This window comes from Panthera leo, chromosome A1, assembly GCF_018350215.1.
Source record: "Panthera leo isolate Ple1 chromosome A1, P.leo_Ple1_pat1.1, whole genome shotgun sequence".
In the NCBI taxonomy this organism is placed as follows: domain Eukaryota; kingdom Metazoa; phylum Chordata; class Mammalia; order Carnivora; family Felidae; genus Panthera; species Panthera leo.
In genome coordinates this window covers 67,114,736-67,142,196 of record NC_056679.1, presented here as the reverse complement: position 1 = coordinate 67,142,196, position 27,461 = coordinate 67,114,736, and the positions used below count along the sequence as shown (strand labels likewise).

Genomic DNA, 27,461 nt, shown 5'->3' with positions numbered 1-27,461 from the left:
TTGTTTCTCAGGAGGTTTTGATTACTGATTCAGTCTCAGGTTTGTTAAGGTATTCTATTTCTTCATGAGACAGTATATTCATGGTAAGTTGTATGTTTTTAGGGATTTATTCATTTCTTCTAGATTGTCCCTGGTTTTTTTTGGGGTGTATAATTGTTCATAGTAGTCTCTTAGGATCCTTTGTATTTCTGTGGTTATATTTTCTATTACCTAGTTTTTTTCTCTGTTCAGGGAAATTTTTTTTTACTTTATCTTCTATTGATTATTTTTGAAGGGGGCAATCACATCTTAATTAATGTCTTCCCTACGCTCATTTTTATTATTCCCTTTACATTTTCTCTCAGGTGAAATTTGGTGAAGAAGAAACATAGTCTACCATCTCAAATTGTGGAATAGGATGCATTTACATTGTACTTTAATTCATTTCTGCCTGAAAATATTCTGAATTCTCAGTGTTTTAAAATCAGTTAGTATGTGACAGCTCAGTAATACAAAAGAAACCATTTTGGTCTCTGATAGTCTTCACTGATCCTCGCATTTGTATCAGCTAAATCAGTATTTGACTGCTCTCTCTTCCCATCACAGAAGGAGACCATATATGGCTTCTGCTCTTTGTTGTTCCATTACATTAGTGATAGGCTATTTGTGCATAGTGAGTAATAAATACGTATTTTTCAAGGCTTCAAATTGCCAGACAGTGTGCTAGGCTTTAGAGATAACAGAGATAACAAAAATATGGTCCTTGTCCTCATAGACTCATGAAAGCTCCCTTCTAGGTGGTAAAATGTAAGTACTTATGATACAGTAATGTACAAACAACTAATAATGAAGCAAAAAGGTACTAACCAAACAAAAGGATCCTCAGCCAGCACCTATGATTTGGGTGACATTTGAGCTCATTTGATATTTAAGATTTCAATCACTAAATAAACTTTCCTCCTCTACAGTTTTGACACATGATGAACTCTAGCACTGGCTTATGAAAGACGACGAAAGTATTTCAAGAAATCTGCCACTTGCTGGGGAAGTGTGGAACTACTGCCAAGGCTTTTGGAAATTTCATTAAAGATCAGTGACATATTCTTCAATTTAAGTATTTAAAAATACATGCAGTTAATGTATTGAATAAGTTTAAGTTATATAAAAAATGGCCATTGAGTATTTAAAACTAGATTATTTCTTTTTCCTTATTGCTTAAGACCCTGGGTTTTCACCCATTAAAGTGATATTTTGCCAGATAGCCCAGTAGAAGAACATACCTGACTAGCTGGTTCTCAGGGGGATTTATCAAACCATCTGTGTCTGTGTATTCCAGCTCGTTGTGCACCCATATTTGCTTATTCTCAAAGTGCATTTAAAATGAAAGCTGTTTTGTGTTGTTTTCCTCTAAGAAAAAAGGACTTGTGGTTACCACTGAATAATAAAAAAAATTAAGCCCATTTATAACTTATTTTTAAATGAAAGTTGTGTGGTACTGTAATCATTTATCTTAAACAGTATGATGTTTTCATCCTATGCTGCATTTGTAGTTTCTTAATGTTTCTAATTTTTATTTCACAAAATTATATTCATGGACTTACTGAGCTTTGTATGCCTTCAAAATAAGTATAAATAAGAAGTATAAAAGTAGTCACTTCAATGGAAACTAAGTTAAGAATATGAAGTTTGTTTTCCTGCCGTGTATTAATAATAGATGAATAGGAATAGTAAATGTTCAAAAACTCTCCAGCTATTCTAAATCAGATCTCAATAATGGAAGAGACTTCAGTGTCATCTGAATCCCATCCCCTGAAGAAGCTGATTCAGTGGGGCTGAGCTGAGAATGGGAAATCATGATTGCTTAAGGTCTCCATATGGTCTCCTGATGAGTGTGGTGTGGGAAATGTTCAATAGTGGGGCGTCCCAGCCACCATGGCAGTCCCACCTAGTGGAGCCTCAAGCCTCCTGGGCCCTTGCAAGGCAATAGGGAGCTGTCCGCTTCAGGAGGCAGGCTGGTCCATCTGAGCTCCACAGTGAGCCAGAACGGTCCACTGGTGGTTTCTCCTCCTGCTTCTTGAGCTCTACTGAACAAGTGTAGCCCTTCTCTATTCAGCAGCATAGCCCATAGAGTATTTGAAAATAGCCTCCCTGTTCCCAGCTGCTTCATTCATTTCTAATTAGAAGTCACAAGGGCTCTCCCTCTCCTGCTCACCCTGCCTCTGTTACTTGTTCTTGTCTGTGATAAAATGGAGTGTGGCCTGCCCTGATGGAACCAGATTGTTCTAGATGGTTTGATAAAGCTTATAGATAAGAGACTCTATAATCTGCTCAAGTGAGTTAGATGCTCCAACCCAGCTAACCTGAGGTCTGCAGTGGTGTTCGGGACAGAATCCCCAAATGACTGTAAGATGGTACCTACACTTCTTTCACTGTCAGTCTCTGCTTTCGCTTGTCTAAGAATTTTGTGGGGAGAAGGATCGGGTAGGTAAAGGCACTAATTCCCATGTCTATCACTAACTGCCATCTCCCATGTGCTAGATTCTATATTTCATGCAGTATAAGCTGAAATTACAGACTAATATAAAGTCCTGATGCTCCCCTCCTAGTTTGTATCTTGTGATTTGAAGGGCACAGTGTACAAGTCTCATTTCAGATGAGTGATAGCTTGCATTTAAAAATCTCAATTTAAGGGGTGCCTGGCTGGCTCAGTCAGTAGAGCATGAGACTCTTGATCTCCGGGTCATGAGTTCATGCCCCACATTGGGCATGAACCCTACTTAAAAGAGTAATTTTTTTTTTTTTGAGAGGGCGAGAGCTTGAGCAGGGGAGGGGCAGAGGGAAAGGGAGAGAGAGAATCCTAAAGAGGCTCCACGCCCAGCACAGAGCCTGATGCAGGGCTCAATCTCATGACCATGAGATCGTGACCTGAGCTGAAATCAAGAGTTGAATGCTTAACTGAGTCACCCAGGTGCCCCAAGGATAAATAAATTTTTTTAATTAAAAAATATAAAATAAAAATCCAGATTTCTAAACAGATACTTCCTCACGGGGCGATTCTTTGATAAAATGGCTCATCTTTATGCTAAGTGCTTATAGACTGCTGTGTCATACAAAAATCTACCCCCCCTCAGGGACACAGTGTGGGAACTGACCTTCAGGTCTGACTTGAGCATGTGGGCAGCTCTTCCAGAGAAAGCCACCAGCTCCATTGAGCTGGAAATGCTGAAATGTAGCCCAGGCCAGGGGCTTTAGTGTACGTTCTGGATCCTGAATTCAGGTGCAGGCCCTGTATCAAACTTTAACAAAAATCAAACCCTAGAAGAAAAAGAAAACATTTTCTATCTGTGAAGTTATAATCCACTTCTCTTTCCCCCTCCTTTAAGAAGACTGAACGGTTTATCCAAGAATTGGCAGATTTTGAGCTTATCCTGTAAAAACCTGTACGTTTTAGGCATACAGTAAACCCAGAATATGAGACTGAGACTGAAGGCAACTCGGTGTTCGCACCACTAAGAAGCTCCAATGCAAAAGGTTAGATTTTGGAAGTGCCCATCCTTTGGCTCCGGTTGTCAAGTTCAGAGGACAACGGAGCTTCTAGAGAATAGAATACTTCCAGAAAGCACCATACGCCATCTCAGCCTTGGAGCTAACAAATAAAATCAGGCTTTTCTTTAATAGGAAACATGTAGTTCGACACAAGGTGGAGGGCGCGGGGGGGCAGGGGGTGGGGTGCTTAAGGAAATGGTTGTTCCTATGTACTACGTACCAGGTCCTGACTCAGGCACCCAGCAGGACAGTTTTAAAGGCAGAAGGTAGGTAGATGTCAAATCCAAATATCCTTCAGTGATTAAAGCATGGCTGAGACATTCTTTGAGCTATAGCAGCAAAGAAGTTAGTGACATTTAACTTCCCACTAGAACAAATAAGACTGTTCACGGAAGGACTCTACAGGTCTCGGATCCCTGGCTCCAGAGGAAAGGTGCTGATGAGGCTCAGTACCATGAAGTCTAAGGTACTGTCCAGCCCCCTCTTGCCTGCTTCTCTGACTTGGTAGACTTAAGGCAGTCCACTCATTTTCAAAAAACCAGTTGATTTGTTAAAATCTTACCTTTGGTGGCAAAGTGAGAGGAGTGGCAGGGAGGTCCAGGGCTCTGATGGCCAGAGTTCAACCTACAGGCAACTCTGTGGCCCAGGGGTGCATGGTCTGCCGTAGGGATCCCTGAGGGCCCGTGCTGCTGCTCTGGAGCCCAGAGGGACCATGGAAATGGGACAGCTGCTCCCTTTTTATGGTGTATTATAAAGCTCAGATTATCAAATACAAACTTCTGTTTTCTGAGAAATTCCAGAGGGGAACCTCTTGACTTAAAAGTTACTGTAAACAACCTTGTTTAAAAATTTCAGGTTTGGGAAGGTATCTTGTTCCCTACAGTTCGTAATTACTTGAATTTTAAAAGTTGTCTTTGATCACATGGACGTGCCCAACTATATCAGGCTTGTTTCCTACCAGATATGATTTCACTTTAAGGTTTTTCCACGATGAAGTACCACCTCACACCTGTCAGAATGGCTGAAATCAACAACACAAGAAACAACAGATTGGCAAGGATGTGGACAAAAGGGAACCCTCTTGCACTGTTGGTGTGAATGAAGACTGGTGCAGCCGCTCCGGAAAACAGTGTAGAGGTTCCTCAAAAAGTTAAAAATAGAGCTACCCTACGACCCAGCCATTGCACTACTAGGTATTTACCCAAAGGACCCAAAACCACAGATTCGAAGGGGCATGTGCACCCTGATGTTTATAGCAGCACTACTGACAATAGCCCAAGTATGGAGAGAGCCCAAGTGTCCACTGACTGATGAATGGATAAAGACACACACACAATAGAACATTAGCCCTCAAAAAAGAATGAAATCTTGCCATTTGTAACAACATGGATAGAGCTAGAGTGTATTATGCTAATAAGCAAAGTAAGTCAGAGAAAGACCAGTATTTCACTCCTATGTCAAATTTAAGAAAAAACAGATGAACATATGGGAAGTGGGGGAGAGAGGAAAACAAACCACAAGAGACCCTTAAGGATAGCGAACAAACTGAGGGTTGCCAGAGGGAGGTGGGTGGGGGGTGGGCTAGATGGTAATGGGTACTAAGGAGGGCACTTGTGATGAACGCTGGGTGTTGAAGGTAAGTGATGAATCACCAAATTCTCCTGAAACTAACACTGCACTGTATGATAACCACCTAGAATTTAAATAAAATTTTGAAAAGAAAACCACCCATGTTTTCACATCTCCCCTAATTAAAGGTTTTTGATAAGAATTAAGGGAATACAAATTAAATTTTAAAAGACTGGTTCAAAACCAAAACGTTTGAATGACAAAGATCAACTTCATGTTTAATTTAAAATTGGGGAGAAGGTAGAGAAGGAAGAAGAACGGTAGTGACCTTGCTGAGAGGAATTTTGAAGTAAACATGACTAATCGTATAGAGGAGAATCTAGAGCAGCACCAACTCCTTCTCATACAAAAGTCACTGAACCTGCCTCTGCTTCTACCAGAAAATGTGTCCAAAAGGCTTCATCTGAGGAAGGCCAAAATATAAAGTTTCCATAACCTGAACCAATCCAACAGCTATTTAAGTACCTACTATGTGTCCTTTTGAAGTTATCAGACCAGAACAGATGGCATTCAATAAATCTCCAAATGAAGATGTTATGAAGGGGAAGTGTCAGGAAGGAAGGGACATGGGGGACGAAACTCGAGGTGGGAGCCGGCTGCTAGCCGGGAGGGGGAGAGGGTGACAGGGTCATGCAGAAGAGTTTGCAGACCACAGGAAGAGCTTTCGTGCTGTGGTCCTAAAATGCAGTGATGGGCTTTGCCATCCATGAACACTTCTCCAGAATTGCTCAGTATCTTTCTGCCTGCACGGCTTCCTGACAGTCCTATTTTTTTATTTTTATTTTTCTGACAGTCCTATTTAAGTGTTCTGCAGCACTTGGTCTAGCAGGTAACAGCTCACGGATACCAGGACAAGCAGGATTCTCTGGGATTTGGTGCCAATTTTCTCCATTGCACAGCAGCCATAATAAACTTCCCCGGGTGTAAAGACCACATCTTACAAGGCCTTCCTTGCATGTTAGCATAACCAGAGTGGATCCAGGTGGAAGAGATGCTATTTTGTACAAAAATTGTACAATTTCCACTCATGAGGTCTTAGTAACTTATAAAATGCATTAAATTCTCGCAAGAAGCCAAACACTGCAACAGGTGATAGAATTAATATAATCCTAAGAAAATACAGTGAAATGTTACTTGTTAGAAGAGTTATCCTTTGCTATCTTTGAAGCATCTTTCACACCGAGAAAAACCCTGAGGATCTGGGAAGAGAAAATGGATCTTCCCTTCCTCTTGTTTTCCTGCCAGCTGTCACATCTGTTGATATTTTCATGATCTTCAGACTAAGGCTGATGGCTCATAGATTGCAAAGACAGCAGGATTATTAGCAAGAATTTGGAAACTGCGCTTTTTGGGAAAGTCCTAAGTATTCTAGTCTTTTAGGATATGCAGGAGACTTAATTGAGAAGAAAGCTATGTGGGTCTGTAGTTGGAAATCTGAGACCACACTGCAAACCCCATTTTACTTTAACAGAAATGTGCAAATTAAGTATAAAAGTCTTCCAACCAAGCCAATTTAAGTATTAGATTTTAACAGTATTGAAACTGAAGAACCGTCCACTTTAAGGCCTAGCTGTTCTAGGACCTTTGGGGTAAGAAGTTTTAGCTATTTCTGTTTTGTGCTCGGACTTTCCTTCACCTCAACATGAAGGAGGAGCCCTTTGGTCACCCCGGTCACGGACTACACGTCAGGCGAAGTTGGAAGAGAGACTTCTCCAAATGACTAAAAATGAAGCAAAAGCAAGAAAATAATGATTTGACCATAAATATTTTTATTAAATGTGAAAATACATGGGCATAAAAATATTACCCATATTTGCAGACATATCTGAGACCCATTTCAATTAATTTTCAGTTTCTTTATTAAAACGCTAACTTGGGATGGATTAAGTTAGTCTTGCTCACTCAAAACCAGCTATAGCCTTATAGTAGGAGTAATATTTTAACTTCTCAAACATCTCCAGGATCCACCTCCTCCACACTCTTTCCTTCCCCTGCAGGCAGGAGGGGCCGACCACAGACGAGTGCAACAAAACCTGTTACTTATACACAAGGCCACGCAGTGGCTAATCTGACTCTTAAATCATTCAGCAAATGAGATCATCCATTAAAAAAAAAAAATTATCCCCACCTATTAACATCATTTGCAATTACAGCATAGACTCTAACAAAAGGAATGATCTGATTTAGAGTAAGGATGTTATTTGTGGACAAATGAGCATTTGCCTTCCTCCTTCCTTTATAAATACAGAAAAATCACTACGTTCAACGAGGCTGCGTGAACTTCTCTAGGTGCCACCGCTGACGTGTACTCTGAAAATGTCTGTAAGGCCCGTCACTGTGACCTCTGGGCTTTAAGGCAGGCGGCTCAAACACAACCTGACCGAGGAACCACTTTTAATGGAAGTCTCTTACGCACTTTTTTCATGGTAAATGTCACAACTGCTGACCAATTTCATGCCTTTAAAGGTGTAATCTTTCATTTTCCACCATGAATAGGAAATGCTGCCAATTTCAAATTGTGATTCTAGGAACTTTTTCCCTACTTGGTTATCAGCATTTTTCTCTTTAAAAAAAAAAAAAAAGGTAGTTTTTACATTCCATTATCAGAGTCCCCAAAAGTTCTGCTTTCATACTGATATTTAAGATACATTTTTAACACTGACTGAAGACGTTTTAAAGTTAGCATGACGTTCATCCAATTCACAGTAAACTATTGAGGTTGTCCTCCATTTTTCATTTATCCATGGAAAGAAAGCACAAACTTTCAAAACTGGGCACTAAATTAGTTTATTCTCTTTTAGGACCTTTCTCACGTTTCTAGGTTGCTGTGCTTGTTCCCAGCTGCTGTGGAAGGCAAAGTGTCCACAGTGTACAGACAAGTGAGACTTCGCTTCCGGAGCTTACTGAGGAGGGAGGGAGGACCTTAATACAGCTAAGGCTTGGCACCTCTCTGGTTTTACTTTTCCAGAAAGAGCCATCATGGTGACCGGGCACCTGCAGGCCCCAGAGACAAGAGCCTAGAGAGTGGCACATGGAAGGAGCCCCAAAACAAGTGCCTTTTCAGTCCGTGCGATGACCTCACCCATCGGGCCAGCAGGAGGAGCGACTTTCCCTCGATGACCCGGAGGACTGTCTGCCCTGACAGGCGGTGGCCTCTGGCGCCCAGCAGGGCTGGACTCGCGGGTCATTATTTTGTCACTGAGCCCTCTCTGTGGCACTGGCACATGGCACCGTAGCTTCTCTCCTCTGTTCACTGAAGACGAGCAAGTAACTGCACATTTCAGCTACGCCGACTAGACTGAATCCACGGGAAAGGTTTAGGCGCAGGAACGACGGTTACTGCAAGTAGAGAAAACGCGAGCCACCGTCCGGGCAGCTTGGACGGTCCGTGGGGTAATGGCGCCGGGGATGCATCTCCCGCGGCCCAGCCCTCCACCGTCCTGACTCCCTCGGGCTCCTTCTAGACCTCTTCTCTGAATGGAAAGGCAAGTGATTGGATATTTCTTTGTTCTGACTCTGCATGAAAATTCTTACTTCAAAAGTAGGTAGAGGCCATTGCTAGATTGCAAAACGGTCAGTGACGACAGACACCAAAGAACCAGACTGGAAAAAATATATTGCTGACACAGTGGAGTAATGAGATTACTGAGATTAAAGAATAAGCAAAATTGAATTTCCCTTAGAAATCATCTTCACACTGGCTTGAATTTTAAGATACTAAAAGGAAAGGAAAGCTGCAAACTGTTCCCTAATTTTCCAAATGCACTGTTAAGTTTATTGGTAAGAAACAGACTTCTAAGTAGATGTAAAAAAGCACATATATGTTTTGCTTAACTCAACTATGTGATTTCTGTCTCTCAAAGAAATTTTCTTCACGTACGTTGCAGGGTGACCATGGAAGGAAACGCTCTGTGCTTGGCTGCTGTGGTCAGGACGCTTCCCACCACTAAAATTAAAATGCCTGACTTCATAAAAACAATATATTAGAGACCCATACTCGTCAAAATGCTCTGAGGCAAAAAACGAAAACCTTTCCAGAATGAAGGTAATCATTCTTATCTAAAGTAATTCTCTTAGATTTTAAATGCAGCATCAATAGTTCCATAAATATTTAATGCTCTTGATTAAAATAATACTTTTTAGGGAAAAAATTATCCAGTACACAAAGACTGAATACCTTAATTTCTTAAAAGGTAAGAAGACAGAATCCCAAGAAGAGATGCCATCTTGATGATGGAAATACAGCCAGAGCTGACTAGATTTGTAAATGTGTATTTTTCCTGGCAAGAGAACAGCAGACGCATCGAGGTCTGGGCAAGGGGCGGGTCTACAGTTTAACTCCTGCCTCAACAGTCCCATGTGGGAGTGACTGCAACCCCAGAGGGTTGGCCAGGCAGTCAGAGAAGCTGCCCCACCACCCTGATTACAAGTGGGGCACACGGCATTCTTTCTCTCTCTCTCTGTCAACTGAGCAACTTGACAGTTCCAAGCCAATCCTGTTACAGGAAATTCTGTTTAACTCACAACTTCAGCTATTAAAGTATTTCAATCCGCACCTCGGTTCTATTTTAGGTAACACCACTGCTGTATTACCCATTCTCCTTTAGTTAATTTGTTTCATATTAAACAAAAGGGCCCATAGATTTTTATAATCAATTCTGTTTCAGTGGTCTTCAGGGTTCTCTTGCAGGTACTGGACATAAAATGCACGCTTAATACCCATCCAAAGTCTGCACCTGGCGATGTCAGCTACCACTGGGCAGCAGGCTTTCTAAAAGGCGGGTTCCGTCCCTCCCTCAGTGCCAGCCGTGCTCACGCCAGCAGAGGTGCAAGTGCGCGTGCATTCACGAGGCTCTGTAATTGCACAGGTATCTGCAAGCAAAGGGACTGACCAAAATCTAAGCCAAGGTGTCCCTAGGACCGCACAGCTCAAAATGTTAATATTCTAAGAATACTAAAACTTAACCTGCTCTCCTGAAAACTACAGCTCCCCCTCCTCGTGCAGGCACTGATGGGCTATGCGAGGCTGTGAAGAAGAACGTCTACCGCTCCGGTGAGAAAACTATGTGAGCGCTTGCACAGGCACACCTCCCTCAGACCCTCTTCCAGAGGCTCAAACATTTACATGAGCTGCTCTGTCAGAAATAGAACGAGTCTTCGCCTCTCTGCCTTCTCAGACCCATCAACCTCCAGTCCAAAATGGGTAAGAACGGATTTTTCCTATTAAAACAACTCTTTGGTCATGGACAAACTAAGAGATTTGAATTTTTTTTTTTTCCATTAGGATCCCGGGACAAGGTTTCTTTCTTTTTAATCTTTAAAAAAATTAAGGAAGAAGAGCAGAAAAACAGCTGGTTTAATTGAAGTGGAATTTAAATCTAAAAGGTCCGCCTGAGCTGAAGGGGTTAAACCCCTGCCATGAGTTCCAGCTTCTGTGGAAAGGGTTGCCTCCACCTCCTTGTTGGCTCTCTGTGTCCAGGGGATCTTCTCCATCATCAAATTTCTTCCTCATTTCTACAAGAAAGAAACCAGAAAATGAAGACCCAGGTATTAACTAAGGCCTGGGGAGGGGGAAGGGAGCATCACAGGATTCCTGGCTTCTCTCTTATCAAATCAGTCATGCCTGACACACAGATCCCGGCTCCCCCATTCCTGCCCAGCTCACAGGTTTGGTCTCAGGAGAAACAGCCTAGAGAAGAAATGCCGGTCACAGAAAAAGGGTTGAGGTTCAGGGCTGGAAATGGGTATTCCTTGAAATTCAGGCCCCCTGAATGTTCTCTCCTCACAAGAAGCCACCCAAGGAAATTCTCTGGAAAAAAATAATTGCAAAGAATGAGACCTCCAAAAGTCACACGCCTATGATCAAAGAGCCACATCACCGTCCTCACCCCAGTAACACAGCCTCAACAGCTTTCCAGGCCTCACTCTTATTTCTGTTTGGACTTAAGGTTCCCTGCTGTGCAGCACAGGAGGCTGCCCTCACTGCTGTACCTCTCAGTACCGAGGAGGGTCTCTGACGAGACAGAGACTAATGCAGGCAAACGGGAGAAAGGAATCCTGCAGGTGGCAGGAGAGCAAGTGACTACACTCAGACTAGAAAAAACTATTCATCCCTAAAATAAGAACAGGGGCTAAGAAAAAGGAACAGAACCAAAAGAACTCCTAAGCATCAAGAAAAGAACTGCATTTGTAGGTACTTTGTGACTATCGGCCCCAACTCCATTGGTTGGCTCCCTGCCATCCTTAGAGCTCAGCTCCAGGGTCGTCTCCCCACATGCCCACCACCCCCCACCCCCCGCCGAAGATTCCCAGCTCCCAGTCCATTGTGGCCCCCCCACCTGTCCACTGTGCCAGCTGAAGACAGACCATTTGAGAATGTTGCTGGCACTCGTTTGCTGAGTGAAAAGATAGACTATCCTGCTGTGCTCATTAACTCCATTTCCACCTCCCTTACAGGATTATAAATGCAAATAGAGGGCCATACAGCTTCGATTCCATAGCAGGAACAGATGTTCAAAAAAGATTTGCCAAGGAGGGCACCTGGTTGGCTTAGTCGGTTAAGTGTCCAACTTCAGCCCAGGTCATGTAGGTTCGAGCCCCATGTCAGGTTCTGTGCTGACAGTGTGGGGCCTGCTTGGATTCTCTCTCTCTCTCCCTCTCTCTCTTTTCAAAATAAATACACTTTAAAAATTAAAAAAAAAAAAAAATTGCCAAATGGGCATAAATCTTGAGTCCCTTCTATTTTTGATGAATTTGTCTAGCTCAAGTCATAGCTTCTACTCCTACTGACATGGAAAGGCACAAAAAAGCAATAGGTATTAGCTTAACATTAAATTCCCTCTGGAAATGTCTAAGCATTGTTCAGTATTACCTAATTTCTTCATTTTCTCTCTTGTTTTCCAGGCCATTTTAGCATATGATAAAAACATTCCAGCAACCAGTAAATCTAATGAACATTTGATTCAGGACAAGGTTCCTGGGCTAAGTATACACCTCCCACCCTCACTGCCCGCCCCCCCCCCCCCCCCCCCCGGCCCAAGGCATTCTGGTTTCCTAATCGAGCTCCTAGAAGTTTGGTATAAAGAATTCATCAGTGATCCGGGAAGGTGGAAGGAACCTAAGACATCCCCCTCACTGGTGTAAAATCTGAGGCTCAAATAGCTCTAAGAACTTTGGCAGTAGAGCTAAGAGTCAAATCAGGCCTTCTGATTCCAAGCTTGTTGGTCTTTCCACTGAGCCAGACAGAAAGGCCCTGAGTCTGACGGGGGCAGGCATGACATCTGGACTTCTGAAACTGCCAGGCGGGGGACCCAGTGGTCCCCAGCTCCTACGGGGTGGCCCTGAGCAGCCCGCCTGTCCCCCGTGTGACCCTGTCTCCAAGTCAGCAAAGGAACAGAGCTAGAAGTCTGCGCATCGCAGACTCGGCCATTTCAGAAGAACAGAAAATGCTAAGGACAAACAATACCTGGGTCAGAGAGGACCTCTTTAGCAGCCGCTATGTCAATGAACTTTTTCTCAGCTTTTTTCTTTTCTTCTTCATTCTGGAAGTTATCCGGGTGCCACTGCAATGCTAATTTTCGGTATGCTTTAATGATTTCTTGCTTTTTGGCGTTTCTGAGAAGTATTAAAATAAATAATCATTAGTTAAGCAGTGCCCAACACACAGCCACAAAAAACTAAAAGATAGTTATGATCCCACCGGCAAGTTAGCAACCTGGTTCTTCTAATCGTGCCCATGGTGTCACAGGCTGAACATTAAATATCCAGACTGGATGATCATTAAAGCTGGTCAGGCTTCCTCAGATACTTGTTCCCTAAGATCAGAATCTCACTGGGGAGAAATTACTTTTGATCTTTGCAATGTTCCCTTTAAAAAAAAAAAATCACACAGATGTGTTTTTAAGCTTTCTGAATTTCCAGCCTACCATGATACAAATCTTGGCATTAAAAGAGATACTCTGAGTCTGAAACCCACTTTCTATTTTGCATCTGGTTAGCTTACTTCACAAAGGTTCAACTTTTGATAAAAGATTGATGGTTCCTTCTTCAGGGAAAGTGGGTCTGACATTACCCAGCTTTTGTAGATCTCCGTGTGTATAAGTTAATTCTCAAAAGTGCCACTTTATTTTTAGGCCTAGAGTTTTCTTTCCCCCTCTCTCTCTCCTGTCCTCACAAAAGCAAGCTCACTCCTACCTCCTTACCCTTCCTAAATAATCTAGGGTAGGATCTATTCATGCTACAGTGTCCTACCTTTGTCACCAACTACTAATTCCCTATCACTGCAGTACTAGTTTGCTATCAAAGAAATCTGCCTGTAACCAAATAGCTTCACTATGTTAAAGATGGTTAGGTTTAATCCATGACGGAAATTACATAAGGAAAGCAATGAATCAGAGAAAAAAGGAAGAGCAATGATAAGCTTTAAAACAGTTAATGTAAATTTTAAATTAATAACTCACCTTTTTACTCCCAAAATTTTATAATAATCTCGTTTCTGTGACTGTTTCAGTAGCCTCTGTGCCTTCTCTAGACCTTCCCGAATCTGCTGATCATTTTCATTGTGTTCCTGAGCAGTTTCATAATCCTGAATAGCTGTCAAATTATGTTTAAGATAATGCTGTTAAAGGTAATGCAATTTATAACCTCTACTTATCCGGTAAGATTGATACTAAAGTCACTATCCCGACCCTTTACTCTCGTGCAATTACTGCTTAAGAGCCTAAGAAGTTATAGTAATGATTTTGTTAGCAAACTTATGAAAGGCATAGCATAATTAAGGCTGAATTTAGGTAGCTTTTTACTCCCAATCACTGCTATTTGTTTACTTGCCCACCCTCCCACATTACCTTCACCACATCTTTGAGGTATTTTAATACCCATACTTTATACAAAGCAGTCTTAACCATCACTAAGATTGAAGTGATTGCTACAAAGGAAAATAAGACCATGGCAAAGAAAATCTGCACAGTCAGCTATGGGTCCACAGTTCAGAAGAATCAGAGGCTTATAAAGGGAGCCCAAGAGGAACCATCAGCAACCAGAATGTCTGTGTCACCCAGGGGTTTCAACAGGAGCTGTTACAAACCTGATGTTTTTTAAAGTATGAATCAAAGCAAAACAACACACACTGACTGTCCCAGTATGGGAAGTCTGATAACAATCCACATTATGTCTTTTATCTCATTTTCAAATACTTTAATATCTAGAACACAAGGCATCTGGATATCTAAGTCACCCAGAAAAGAGCCAACATAGCCAGCTTGAAACTGTTATCCTTAGAAGGAAGAGCCTGCTGGTAAGGCTGGTCCTGGCTGACCTCTCGAAAGACAGGCTGCAGGAGTGTTCCCACCACTCCCTGGTAAGAATGGCTCACCATGCCTAAATGTCTGTACAAACAATGTGGTTTATGCTAAACATCTTCTTTCCTTCTGGGAGTCTGGAATTTGGGTAGGGGCTGGGCAGAAGGTGCCTACCTGACCAGCCTCAAATAAACACCCTCGGTGGTGGCTCTCTACCAAACTTCCCCAGTAGGCAACACTTCACACGTCTTGAGGAATTAGCTTGTCCTACAATTTCACAGAGAAAGACTCTTGGAATCCTCTACCTGGTTTCCTCTGGAATTTGCACCATATGCCTTTTCTCTTTGCTGATACTACTTTGTATCCTTTCACTAGGTTAAATCTTAGCCTGAGTACAACTGTATGCTGAGTCTCATGTGTCCTCCTACCCAATCATCAAATCTAGGAGCGGCCTTGAGAAGCTCCAATACAAGTCTTATTGTTCTCCCTGGACAGACATCTCAAATAATGGACTGCTGAATGCAAATTCTAGTTTTTATGAAAGTGCAATGCACTGTGGGAAAAGACCTCTCTCTTGATGACATGCCTGCCTGAGCATTGGTCTTGGCAACAGCTGATCCTGGAAGGGAGTAGGAAGGCCGATCATCCTTCCTTCTGACATAGTGCTGGAAGGTCAAGAGCAGCCTAATGCCCTGTCACAACAATGCCTGTGTCATTCACCTCACTTCGACTCATCCTGCAGGCATTTCATCATCTCATATCATCACAGGAACAAGGGTGAGTACAGGACAATGAGGTATTTCGAGAGACCACATTTACATAACTTTTATGACAGTATTTTGTTATAATTATTCCGTTTTATTATTCATTAATACTGTTGTATTATTGTTTATTATCACTGTGCCTAATAAGTGAAACTTGATCATGGATATGTATGTATAGGAAAAAACAGTATATATAGGGTTCAGTACTATCTGCAGTTTTGGGCATACACTGGGGGACTTGGAAGGTATCCCCTGCATAAGGGACAGTTACTGTCATAAGCCTGCACTCCATAGAAAATGCACCCATGCTACCTTTGGCCCGTCGGGGGTATGTTTAAATTTTTATCCTAATTCCTACCTCAGTGCATTAGTATTGCGTATTAATATGAAACATTATTACAGTCACCCAATCCACAATGACAACATAAAATACCTTTCCAATTTAGTACACAAAACCATCATAAATAGTAGTGAGGGTTAACTTTACAATTAATACCCATAGCACTTGATGCCACAATCTAGTAAGGAAATGTACTTTGAAGGAACTTAATACAAAATGTTTCAATATATGTCATTTTGCTATTAATGCAAACTCTACATTTTAAACATGTTTTAATTCTTAAATGTTCAGACTGTCTCCTTCGAAGCAGTCTTCTATCTTTTATTAAAACTTAAGGTAGGCACATTTTTCCCCATACAGAAAAAATATAAAATTATATAGGTTGTTTCCTACATTCACATGATTACAGGTAGGTAATTTAATTAGAAACTTACTATAGGTGATGTTAAAACTTCCCATGGACATTATATTTACTCCGATTCCACACTCTAAGGAGGAATCTTCAAAAAAATAAAAATAAGTAACACCCAATTATGTTTATCCCATACTGTCATTAAGCATCCGTGAAAAGCAGAATAAGCCAGAAATATTCAGGCCCTGAATAAACCGTCTATTACATATCAGCCAACTCATTTTCTATCCTCTGAATCTAAAAAATCTTCCCAAATCCTTTTTCTGCCAGTCTCCCCAGTCGATTCCTAGGGAACAAAGCAAACTAGACCAAGCTGGCAGACAGAGGAGGGCACATCCCTTCCATCCCACTCTCCCACAGAAATGACACACACAAAAATAATAGAATCATGGTAGCACCAAAAACAGCAGCAGACCAGAAATTTTCAGAAATTTCTGAAAGAAAGGTTTATTCATTATTACCATGATCCCATTTGATTCCTATGTGTAGAGAACCCCAGTGCAAGCAGAGGCCCTCACAGATGTGGGAGCCATTGTGTTTGGCCAAGGATCCTCAGTTCAGCATTCAGCAAGCAGGGGCAGCTTACGCAACCACCAGGACAGCTCGGGAGAGAACTGAGGGATGTCTGGGCGGGCTCTCCCTGTGAGTGTGCAGCCGCCACTGCTGCATTCGCCCCACCAGGGCCCAAGAATCAGCCTCTGAACCGAACAGAAGACGCGCATGTGGCGCGGCCCCCGATGTGGCTGTGGAAACCAGGAAGAGTGGCAGAACCAAGCCCACGGACACTCCAGATCTCTACAACAGACCTGGACTAAACAAGGACAAAAACTCCACCCAATAAGTAAAATGATTAATTTCCTGTTCATTTTGGCAACGGGGCCAGATGGCAAGCGCCACAGGGGAAGTCTCCCTGCGAACAGTCCCACCCACTTAAAGCCTGCTTTAAGCTCCCCAGTGCAGAAGCAGCATTTCAAAGACAGATGTGCACAGCTGCAAAAGACTGCCTCTTTCAGTCCTTCAGTCCACTAGCAAATCCCAAAAACTATGTCCAGAATTTACCTGCTTCTCACCATTTCTCCAATGACCAATGTGACATATGCAGTCCACCGTTAATACACCTGAACAGCTGTTTCCGGCTTCTACCCTTATCCCCCTAAAAGTCTATTCTCAGTACAGGGACCTAGAGAGCCTCTAAAAAAGAACATCAGACCCCAATATAAATATGTCCATGGACACCAACCATCTCCTCCAGGATATCATGCAAAACAAAGTGTACAAGGCCTGCTAAAATTAGCTAATATCAGCCATGAATCCAAGATGAGAGGGGGAAGCAATAGTGAGAAAGCCCAAAAACAAAAACAAAAACTTTCTAGGAGTATGGGCTCACCCTAAAGTGACAACCTATATCCTTTGCATATTATGAGAACCATGAAACCCAAAGCCAGACAGAGTGGAGATAAAGCAAAGACCTTACTCAGGAAAAGACAGAGAGAAAAAAGAGAATACGAGAAGAGAAAATAGCCCTGAGCAGCACATCTCAGAAAACCCCAGCAACTATGTGCTCTCTGAAGGTGAGGGCTCACCCTCAAGTGTAAAAGATATACCCCTTTGGTAGCAAAGGAAGTGGGCAGAGGGGTAGCAGGGCTGGCAGCTGATGACCTGGACACGGTTTGGTTCAGAGAAGCAGAGAGGGCAGAGCTATGTAGAAAGGCCATTTTAGCAGGAGGCAGAATGTCTGTGGAAACAGTGAAGCAGACAGGACTGCAACTGCTAAGTACAGAAGGCTGCCCTGTCCCCAGCACTCCCTTATACACACACACACACACCAAAGGACTTGCCCACAAATAGCTAGGGCAGGATAATTCATTGTAATGGTACAGCATCGGGGCACCTGGGTGGCTCAGTCAGTTAAGTGCCTGACTCTTGGTTTCAGCTCAGGTCATGGTCTCACACTTCCTAGGTTCGAGGCCCATGTTGGGCTCCATGCTGATAGCTTGGAGCCTGCTTGGGATCCTCTCTCTCTCTCTGCCCCTCCCCTGCTCATGCGCTCTCTCTCTCTCAAAATAGATTTTTAAGAAAATGGTATAGCATCAATTCAAGGACAGCTTTTAAATAGAGACAGGAAAAGAGCACCAAGACTTACCTGATGAACACACATCAGAACAGTAGCCGAACACATGAGAATTCTGAGCAAACATGCCATGAATTTTTAGAACTTATCCAATCACCTCTTGTAAGGGTAATCACAAAGCAGAATAAGAACTCAGCAAAGAGAGAGTGAGACAAAGAGGAGACAAAAACGTGAGTAGTCAATACTCAAGAAGATCACAACTATCATAGAATTACAGATGAAATGAGAAGGAGCACCGGAAGCAGCATCATATGGAAAAAAATAAGGATCTAACAAAATGAAATGGAAATAAAGAGTTTAAGAAGACTAGAGAAAAAACAGCAGCTATACCTGACAAGCAAAGGGAATACAATCTACACATAATTAGATCTCGGAAGGAGAAAACCAAACCAGTAGAACAAAACAATTCAAATATTTTTAAAATTTTTTTAAAGTTTATTTATTATTGAGAGACAGAGAGACACAGAGTGTGAGCAGGGGAGGGATAGAGAGAGGGGGAGACACAGAATCCGAAGCAGGCTCCAGGCTCTGAGCTGTCAGCACAGAGCCCAACGCGGGGCTCAAACTCACAAACTGCGAGATCATGACCTGAGCTGAAGTCGGTCGCCTAACCAACTGAACCACCCAGGCGCCCCCAGATTAAATTTAAGACATTTTCAATCTGTAAATTCATTTGTTATTTCAGGAAAGGGCACACTAGGTGTCAGGGCAAACTGGATGGTAACAGTAAAGAGGAAGACCTATGCTGGCTAGTCTAATTATGCATTTGAAAGATGAGGGCTCTTTGAACCTGGCCCCAGATTTTCCAGAGCAATATTCTGTGCCAGGGCACAATGGAACAATAACTTCAAGATACAGAAAAAGTGTGAGCAAAGGATTTTCTTATCTAACCAAACCATCCTTTTAAGAATAAAGATACAAACGTAAAAGAAATGAGAAAATAAATTTTCCTAGGAACCCCTCGAGGATGAACTCACCAAGGAGAAAGCTAGAGAAACCACAACCAAAGGAGGGATGAAGAAGAAAAAGAATAGAACTGGTAAGTCAAAAGGCTTAGTTCTTGGCAAAAATCAATACATATCTCTAACCTAATCAGGAAAAGAAAGCAGGATCAAAACCAAAAATAAGAAATAAGTGACAAATAAGATAGAAGAAATTAAAATAATGAGACTACTTTGCTAAATCTGAAAACTCAAATGAGTAACACAAACTGATCCTAAAAGAAAAACTAAACAGAACAATTTTCACAGAGAAATAAAGTCACAGGCTTTCCACAAAGATATGGAACTGAAAAGGAAAATTTCCAAATAATTACAAAAAACTACCCTAATTGATAGTTTGCTATATATAAAAATCTGGGGTAAACAATAATTCTTCCTCAGAGTTTTTTCAGAGTACTGAAATACTCCTTTCTGGACTTGGTAGGAGGGGATATGAGACAGGAAGCGGTGTTCACGAGCAGAATTTAGCAGTCACAGATACGTGCGTTGCTAATAGCAGACCTTCAAAGTGCTTAAAGGAAAAATGGACAATATTAAAGGGAGAGATAAGAAAGTTTGCAACCTTCACAACAGGTAATTAAAGATCTTGAAAACTCTCCTCTCTCAGCAATTGATGGGAAAACTAACAAACATTACATGCAACAACTGCAGATACACATTATTTTCAAGTTCACACAGAACAGTCAGCAAAAACAGACACCATACTGGACTAAAAGACAGGTATACATAAATTTAAAAGGAAGGAAATCACATGAAGTATGTACAGTGACCACATAAAATTAATAAGATATCATCAAACATTTCAAAATTTAAAAAAAATCCAAATAATCCATGTGTCAAAAAAGAAGGGAATTAGAATACATTTCAAACCAAATGATAATGAAAACAAAATATGAGACGTACAGCTTTAAATGCTTATATTGAAGGGCGCCTGGGTGGCTCAGTCGGTTGGGCATCTGACTTTGGCTCAGGCCATGATCTCACAGTCCGTGAGTTTGAGCCCCACGTCAGGCTCTGTGCTGACAGCTCAGAGCCTGGAGCCTGCTTTGGATTCTGTGTCTCCCTCTCTTTCTGCTCCTCCCCTACTCATGCGCTGTCTCTCTGTCTCAAAAATAAATAAAAACATTAAAAATTTAAATGCTTATACTGAAGGAAAAAAGAAAGAGAGAGAGACCTAAAATCAGTGGCAATTCAACCACAAAAAGCCAGAAAAGCACAAAGTAAACCCAAAATAAGTCAAAGGAAGGAAACAAAGAAGAAATCAATGAAATAAAGGAAAATCATAGAAAACATCAATAAATCCCTAAAGTTGTTGCCTTTAAAAGACCAATAAATTTGGCCAAACTCAAGCTATATTAAGAAGGAAAAAAAGAATTACAAAACTATCAGTATTAGAAGTTAAAGAGGGGCGCCTAGGTGGTTCAGTGGGTTAAGCATCCGACTTCTACTCAGGTCATGATCTCATGGTTTGTGAATTCAAGCCCCACGTTGGGCTCTGTGCTGACAGCTCAGAGCCTGCTTCAGATTCTGTGTCTCCCTCTCTGCCCGCTTGCGCTCATGCACACTCTCTCAAAAATAAACATTAAAAAAAAGAGGATATACGATATGGTTCTATTAATATGAAGATCTAGAATTGAAAAAACTAAATGAGGAAAATCAGGACAAGGGCTGCCTGAGCAGTGGATCGGGACTGATTGGTAAGGGACAAGAGGAAAATATAATGTTCTGCATCTTGATAGGAGTTTGCGTTTGACACTCTCTTTAACCAAAATTTTAGTCAGGCTCCTCTGAGACCTCTTTCTAAGGGCCTGATCTTGGGTTTTCCTCTTGGTTGTTATAGAATCCAGTTTGAGCAAAAATCCTGCTAAGTCAGTTTAGCTAACATCTCCCTGATTTTGGTATCTGACCAAATCTGAATTTGTATCTGATCAATTTTCTCATTCCCTACCCTGGCCTGCCATCAGCAAGAATCCAGTTGAGTCCATCTAGCAAGAATCCCCCCTTTCCATGATGTTTCCTCTTGGTAATTTTCCATCCAGTGACCCCCACGATGCTCCTTGGTTATAAATCCCCACTTGTCCTTGTTGGTGTCAGAGTTGAACCCAGTCTCCCACTCACTGCAAGACCCCACACCGCAGTAGTGGTCCCTACACCTATGGTGATTAGCCACTCCCCTTCACAAGAATAAAGCCTTCCTTAAGGTCTTTAACAAGTGTCACAAATAATTTTCTTTTTAATAGATGACATGGGTATCAGAACTCAGGATTGGTATCCCTAAGATTTGTGCATTTCATTGTATCTAAAACTACTCTCCCTCAATAAGGAATAAAAAGGAAAACAGTAAACAAATTCTAGTTAATGATATGCCAGTTGAAGTATTTGGGGAAAAGTAAACTAAAGTCTACATTGTTTGGAAATGCATCTAAAAAAGATGAACTGACAGAAAAATAGAGGGATAGGCAGATTAAATATGACAAAACATAATAAAATATTAACTTCAGAATCTAGATAGTGAGGACATGAGTGCTTACTGTAAAATTCTTTCTACTTCTCTCTGTATTTGAAATTTCTCATAATCACATGTAAGGGGGAATGTTTCCCTACTTTGAGGCTGTCCTAATAAAGACAATGGAAATCATAAATTTTCTACCACCTTGTTTTCTACATACTCATTCTTAAGACAACGACCTTATCCAAGAACTCTTATAATATAGCGTCATCATGTAAGAAAACAGTGAGCTATTTCTGATATTATTAAAGTCAAACTCCATGCATGTAACTACTTCCTACAGTAGACTGCATTCCAACATTAGACTGAAGGCAAGCTTAACCATTACATTTTAGGCTGATTTAAATAGTGTAGAGGTTTAATTCTGTACACTGGGACTTCCTCTAGGAACTCCATAACATGGACATAACATGGCCTGCACACTAACTGAAGCTATATATCAATGTGCTCTATACATAGGTGTTGAATTTTTCAGTTGGAAAAGAGATAGTGTCAACAGTAAAATACAAAGAGAGAATTTCAGTTTGTCAGACTATGAAATTCTAAATCCTGCACTATAATTTCTCTATCAATAGTCAGGAGATCTCACCAACTGTATTTAAGCCCTGGAGTAGACAGACATAAATATAGGCCTTGTTCCATGTACTTAGTCTGTCTCTATTGTAACATGATAAATACTTGGGTTTGTTTTTATTTCTCTTAAAGAAGTCACTTCAATATTTGAGGTCACACAAAAACCTATCAAATGTCTTTCTTCCCCCTATCCAAACTTCCCCTCTGTCCAGTCAGATGTGCCTGTCACCACTGGAAAAGCAAAGGACCCTATCATTCTCCTGCCCCTGGACTTCTGTTCCAGCTACCATCTCCCACACCTGGTGTCTGTCCCAATTTTTTTCCTTAATATTTTTTCCAATACTTTAAGCTTTTGATCATTTGGAAATTAGCTTGTAACGTATCTTTTTCTGCCGCATAATGCCGCTGAACTACTGTAAATATTTCCATTTCTCCATCTCCTATTAAGCTCATGGATTCCTTGGTATTTCCTAGAGGAAGTCCCAGTGTTGCCAAGATACAAGTGGTACCATGTTTTGCCCAGTAATATATGATATGCAAATGTGCTAAATCTAAGCTGATTGGTAAATGTGCTAATCCCCACAGAGCAGGGAGCTTCGTAGTCTCCCCTGTAACCATGCACTTTTATTTTTTTCAGTAATCTCTATACCCAACGTGGGGCTCAAACTCATGACCCTAAAAGCAAGAGTTGGAGGCTCTACCAAATGAGCCAGCCAGGCGCCCCTGAAACCATGCACTTTTAAAAAGAAAAGAAGGGGCTATGGCTAAGCAGTCTGTATGTAAATAAAAATGGAGGCCAGACATACAGTTCATGAATTTATAACCAAAGGACTTAAGCAAACCACATATACAGCATCTTACACTAGTTGTCTTTGCAAAGGACTAAGCCATTTTCTAGGCTAACAACCTGCTTCTAACTCCTTAGGTGAAGCTAAGGGAGATGCACCTATTTCAAGACGTGGAAGGTTCAAAAATACCTGCTTTCAAGATTCTGACTACGTGGGCCCATAGTTATATGACTAGCATCATCAGAACAGATGACCCGTGAACATTGTCAGGGTTAGGGCACTGACCCCCCCTACACAAAAGAAAATCTGTATATAGTTGTTGATTCCCCAAAAACTTAACTAATAGTAGCCAGTGCTGACCGGAAGCCTCACCCATAACATGAACAGTGGATTAACACAGATTTTGTATATATATTATACGTTGTATTGTTACAATAAGGTAAGCTAAAGAACAAAATTTAAATCCTAGGAAAGAAAAAATACATTTACACTACTGTACTGTATTTATCAAAATAAATGTACATGTAAGTGAACCCATGCAGTTCAAACCCATGTTGTTCAAGGGTCAACTGTATACAAGCAGCTTCCAACTTACAAAGCTAACTTTAGGTATGATCTTAAATACAACCAATCTCTTCCCTTCCTTCTCCCCATATATTAGGAGCCAGGGAATCTGGCCAATGACCTCAAAAAAAAAGCAGCAGCCATGACAAATATGATCCACTCTCAGTCCTTCCTGACTCAGGATGAGCCCTGTAGCTCTATACCTGCCCCCCACACTGCCTAACATGTAAGTAGTGGCACAGGCACTTGCTTATATCACGAGGAATAGAAATCTATCCGTGTTTTATGTAAATATCCTAAAATCAGCCACTGTTCCTCAAATACTACTGTACTGGGGGGCATAAGAGCACTGAAGCAAGGAGGTGGTATAAATCTTGAACACAGAATATTTTTGTGGAAGATGGTGAGCCTAGAGAGTGTCATGAGATAGTGTCCCAGGATAAGCAAGAGGACACAAGAATCTGTACACAGGACATCAAAGACAAACTTTATCTATTTTACAATTCTGCCCAGACCAGGTCTTTATCTAGAAAAAGTACTACTCGGCTCCTTTTCTTAGAATTTTGGATATCCATAGTAATGCAGAACACCTGTGTCAAATGGAGTTAATGCAGCAGTCACAGATTGGACCTAGAAGCTAGGCATTCCATACAACTGTTTATAGAGAGAAGTCAATGCAAGGTCCAAACAACTGTCCTGAAAATGAATATAATGGAAACAATGTACCAAAAAACATAGGAGGAGTATTCTGGAGTCTGAGAGGTCTCTTGGAGTTGGGGCTTTCCTGGTCTTTGGGGTGAGGGTAACAAGATGACCTGGAACTGTGGCTTCTGCCAGTGATCCTCTCCCCGTATGATGGTAGAGAAGGTGGAGAAACACCATGGGTAAGAACGAGGTCCCCAGTGTAGGAAAGTCTTTGGCTTGGGGTTACAGAATACTTGCCCTGGCACCTAGCCAGCACGCTGTGAGGAAGCCCAGGCCACATGCAGAAGGTACAGGCAGGTGCTCTAGCCACCAGCCCCAGCTAAGGCCTCTGCCAACAGCCAGCATCAACCTCAAGCCACGTGACTAGATAAGGCTTCAGATAACTCCAACCACTATCTTTGGAGTTTTCCAGCTGAGGCCACAAACTGTCCTGTCATTTCGTGTGGTTGCACAACAATGTGAACGTACTCGTACCTTAAAAACAGCTAAAGATGCTGGAGACAGCAGGAGTAAGAGAACCCTAGGCTTGCCTCATCCCACAAATACAACTACATAACTATGAAGTCATCCTCAATACCCCCAAAATCCATCTGAAGACAGGAAAAACAAACTCCACAACTAAGAGTGGAGAAGAGGCCACCTCAAAAGAGGCAGGAAGTGCAAAGACACTCTTTGGGAGAAAAACAGATTGTGGCCACTGTGGTGGGGACAGTGCTGGAGTCATAGAGAAGGGCAAGAGACAGAGTACCACACAGAGGAGCACGCAGGGAAAATAAATCACCATAGCAATTGGCTAGGAAAGTGATAGGACCCGAATTTTGCAGGTTCTTACAACCAGCGGGGCTTACAGACTGGAATTTTAGGGTCAGCGTGATTGGCTCTGGGAGAACTTAGAGCACATTGTACTGCTCTTGGAGAAAAGGCTGGGCAAAGAGCCCGCAGACATACAGCATGGAAACAGCAATTGGAAGAGCACCAGGGGCACACAGTGGGAGGTTAGCTGCTCATTTCAGAGTGTGTCCCCGAGAAACAGCATTCAAACATAGGCCCCCTCTGGGAACAAAGGAACCGGTCAGCACCATTTCCCTGCCCTGCCCCTGAGCATAAGCACAGAGCCCGGACGCTCACTACCTAACTTGCTTACACCAAGCTCCCCTTCCCCCCACGCACCAGAAGAACTGCCCTTCCCAGTCAGGCCCACTTCAGTCCCAGTGTGACTGGCACCCTCCCCCAGACAAGCCCAAACCCCTTCTGACACCTCATCTCCCCATCCAGGAGTTTTCCAAGGCCTCAGTTCCAGCGGCAGCGACAACACGTCACATTTCACAAGCCGACCAGAGCACAACTAGTTAGAACTCACCACGTTCAGGCCAGGGATCAAGCAATGTCCACAACAGGCAAAGAAAGGCTCTGGAGATGACCAGCCTGAAGGATAAAGCAGCAGGGGCACAAGAGCAGAGCACACGCAGTACACACTGGAGACGCTCCTGGAAGAGCCAGGCCTTGGGGAACAGGGGACACTACAGAGCACTACGGGACCTCTTCTTCATAAAGCCATCACCCTCAAGAACAGGAGATAGTTGCCTTTCCTAGCACACAGAAGCAGGCACAGAGACTTAGACACAATGACAAGATAGAAGAATTAGTCCCAAATGAAAGAATAGGACAAGGCCATTGCCAGAGATCTAAAGCAAAACGGATACAAGTAACATGCCAGGTGGAGGGAGACTTTAAGGATAATCACTGGACTTGGGAAAAGAGTGGAGAACATGAGTGAAACAACAGAGATAAAGAATAACATAGCAGAGATAAAGGGCTCAATAAATTAAATGAGAAACACACTTGATGAAATGAACAGCAGGCTGGAAGAAGCAGAGGAATGAACTAATGACCTAGAAGACAAGAACGGAAAGAGATCTAGTTGAACACAAAAGAGAGTAAAAAGAATTATGCAAAATAAGAATAGACCCAGGGAACTCATGACTCCATCAGATGTAGTGACACAAACATAATAACATTCAGGGGTACCGGGGTGGCTCAGTTGGTTAAGCGTCCGACTCTGGACTTTGGCTCAAGTCATGACCTCACAGTTTGTGAGATCGACCCCACATCAGGCTCTGTGCTGACAACTCAGAGCCTAGAGTCTGCTTCAGATTCTGTCTCCATCTCTCTCTGCCCCTCCCCCACTTGTGTTCTGTCTCTGTGTCTCTCAAAAATAAACAAACATTGGGGCTCCTCGGTGGCTCAGTCGGTTAAGCGTCTGACATTGGCTCAGGTCATGATTTCACAGTTCGTGGGTTCAAGCCCAGCGTCAGGCTCTATACTGACAGCTCAGAGTCTGGAGCCTGCTTTGGATTCTGTGTCTCCCTCTCTCTCTCTGCCCCTCCCCACTCATGCTCTGTCTCTCTCAAAAATAAACATTTAAAAAATTTTTAAATAAACATTAAAATATTAAAAAATAAAAAGCTTCTGCACAGCAAAAGGAAACAATCAACAAAACTAAAAGGCAACCTACAAAATTGGAGACGATATCTGTAAATGACATATCTAATAGAGGGTATATAAAGAACTTGTAAAACTCAACACCCAAAAAACAAATCATCCAATTTAAAAATGGACAAGGGGCCAGGATGGCAGAGCAGCATGGAAAGTTTTTTCTTGCCTCTCTTGTCCCTGAAATGCAGCTAAGATCAACACCAAAACATCTTGTACACCTAGAACACTGAATTGAGGATTAACACAGCAATCTGCACAATGTGAACCACAGAACTCAGCAAGTACGTAGTGCAGAGAGGTTAACTGGGGGAGGGAGAAGCCATGGAGGGTAAGGAGCTATTTTTGTTTGTGTCGAGAGGACAGAGACAGGGAGGAGAGTACAGGAAAAGCACTTCCTGAGAGCAGCTGAGGAGAAAGAGAAAAAGTGGAAATACCCGCAAGTGACTGAACAAGAAAGGGAGAAAGGAGAGGGTTTAAATAACATTGACTCTATAGGGAGTGCAGAGTCTGAAACCCTGCAGCTCAATATCTGGCAGAGCTCTGGTGGGAAGGACGAATCCCCAGGAGAGAGAATGAGGTCTGAGAGGTCCTTGGGCCACAGGGGGAGAGGTGGTTCCCCTGCTGGGAGGACACTGGGTAGAGGCTGTGCAGCCTCGCCACAGGCAAAGGTCCCAGCAGACCCTGGACAACAGCCACGTTCACTGGTGTTGGAAGAAGGACATTAA

At 42.3% G+C, this 27,461-nt stretch overlaps 2 protein-coding genes across 3 annotated transcripts in view; one reads left to right on the top strand and one right to left on the bottom strand.

Annotated features, from left to right (window-relative positions):
* UGGT2 (UDP-glucose glycoprotein glucosyltransferase 2) overlaps positions 1-2,584 on the top strand; it is a 190,104-nt gene extending 187,520 nt beyond the window's left edge. For both annotated transcript variants that reach the window (XM_042929338.1, XM_042929327.1), the window contains one exon: positions 948-2,584. In XM_042929338.1, the coding sequence (XP_042785272.1) occupies positions 948-970 (23 nt within the window). In that variant the 3' untranslated portion in view covers positions 971-2,584. The remainder of the gene's footprint in view (positions 1-947) is intronic.
* Positions 2,585-7,968: 5,384 nt separating this feature from the next.
* Positions 7,969-27,461, bottom strand: part of DNAJC3 (DnaJ heat shock protein family (Hsp40) member C3) — an 87,827-nt gene continuing 68,334 nt past the window's right edge. The window contains exons 10-12 of the mRNA XM_042929301.1: positions 13,614-13,746; positions 12,620-12,768; positions 7,969-10,668 (exon numbers count right to left, since the gene is read on the bottom strand). Coding sequence (XP_042785235.1) covers positions 10,511-10,668; positions 12,620-12,768; positions 13,614-13,746 — 440 coding nt within the window. The 3' untranslated portion in view covers positions 7,969-10,510. The remainder of the gene's footprint in view (positions 10,669-12,619; positions 12,769-13,613; positions 13,747-27,461) is intronic.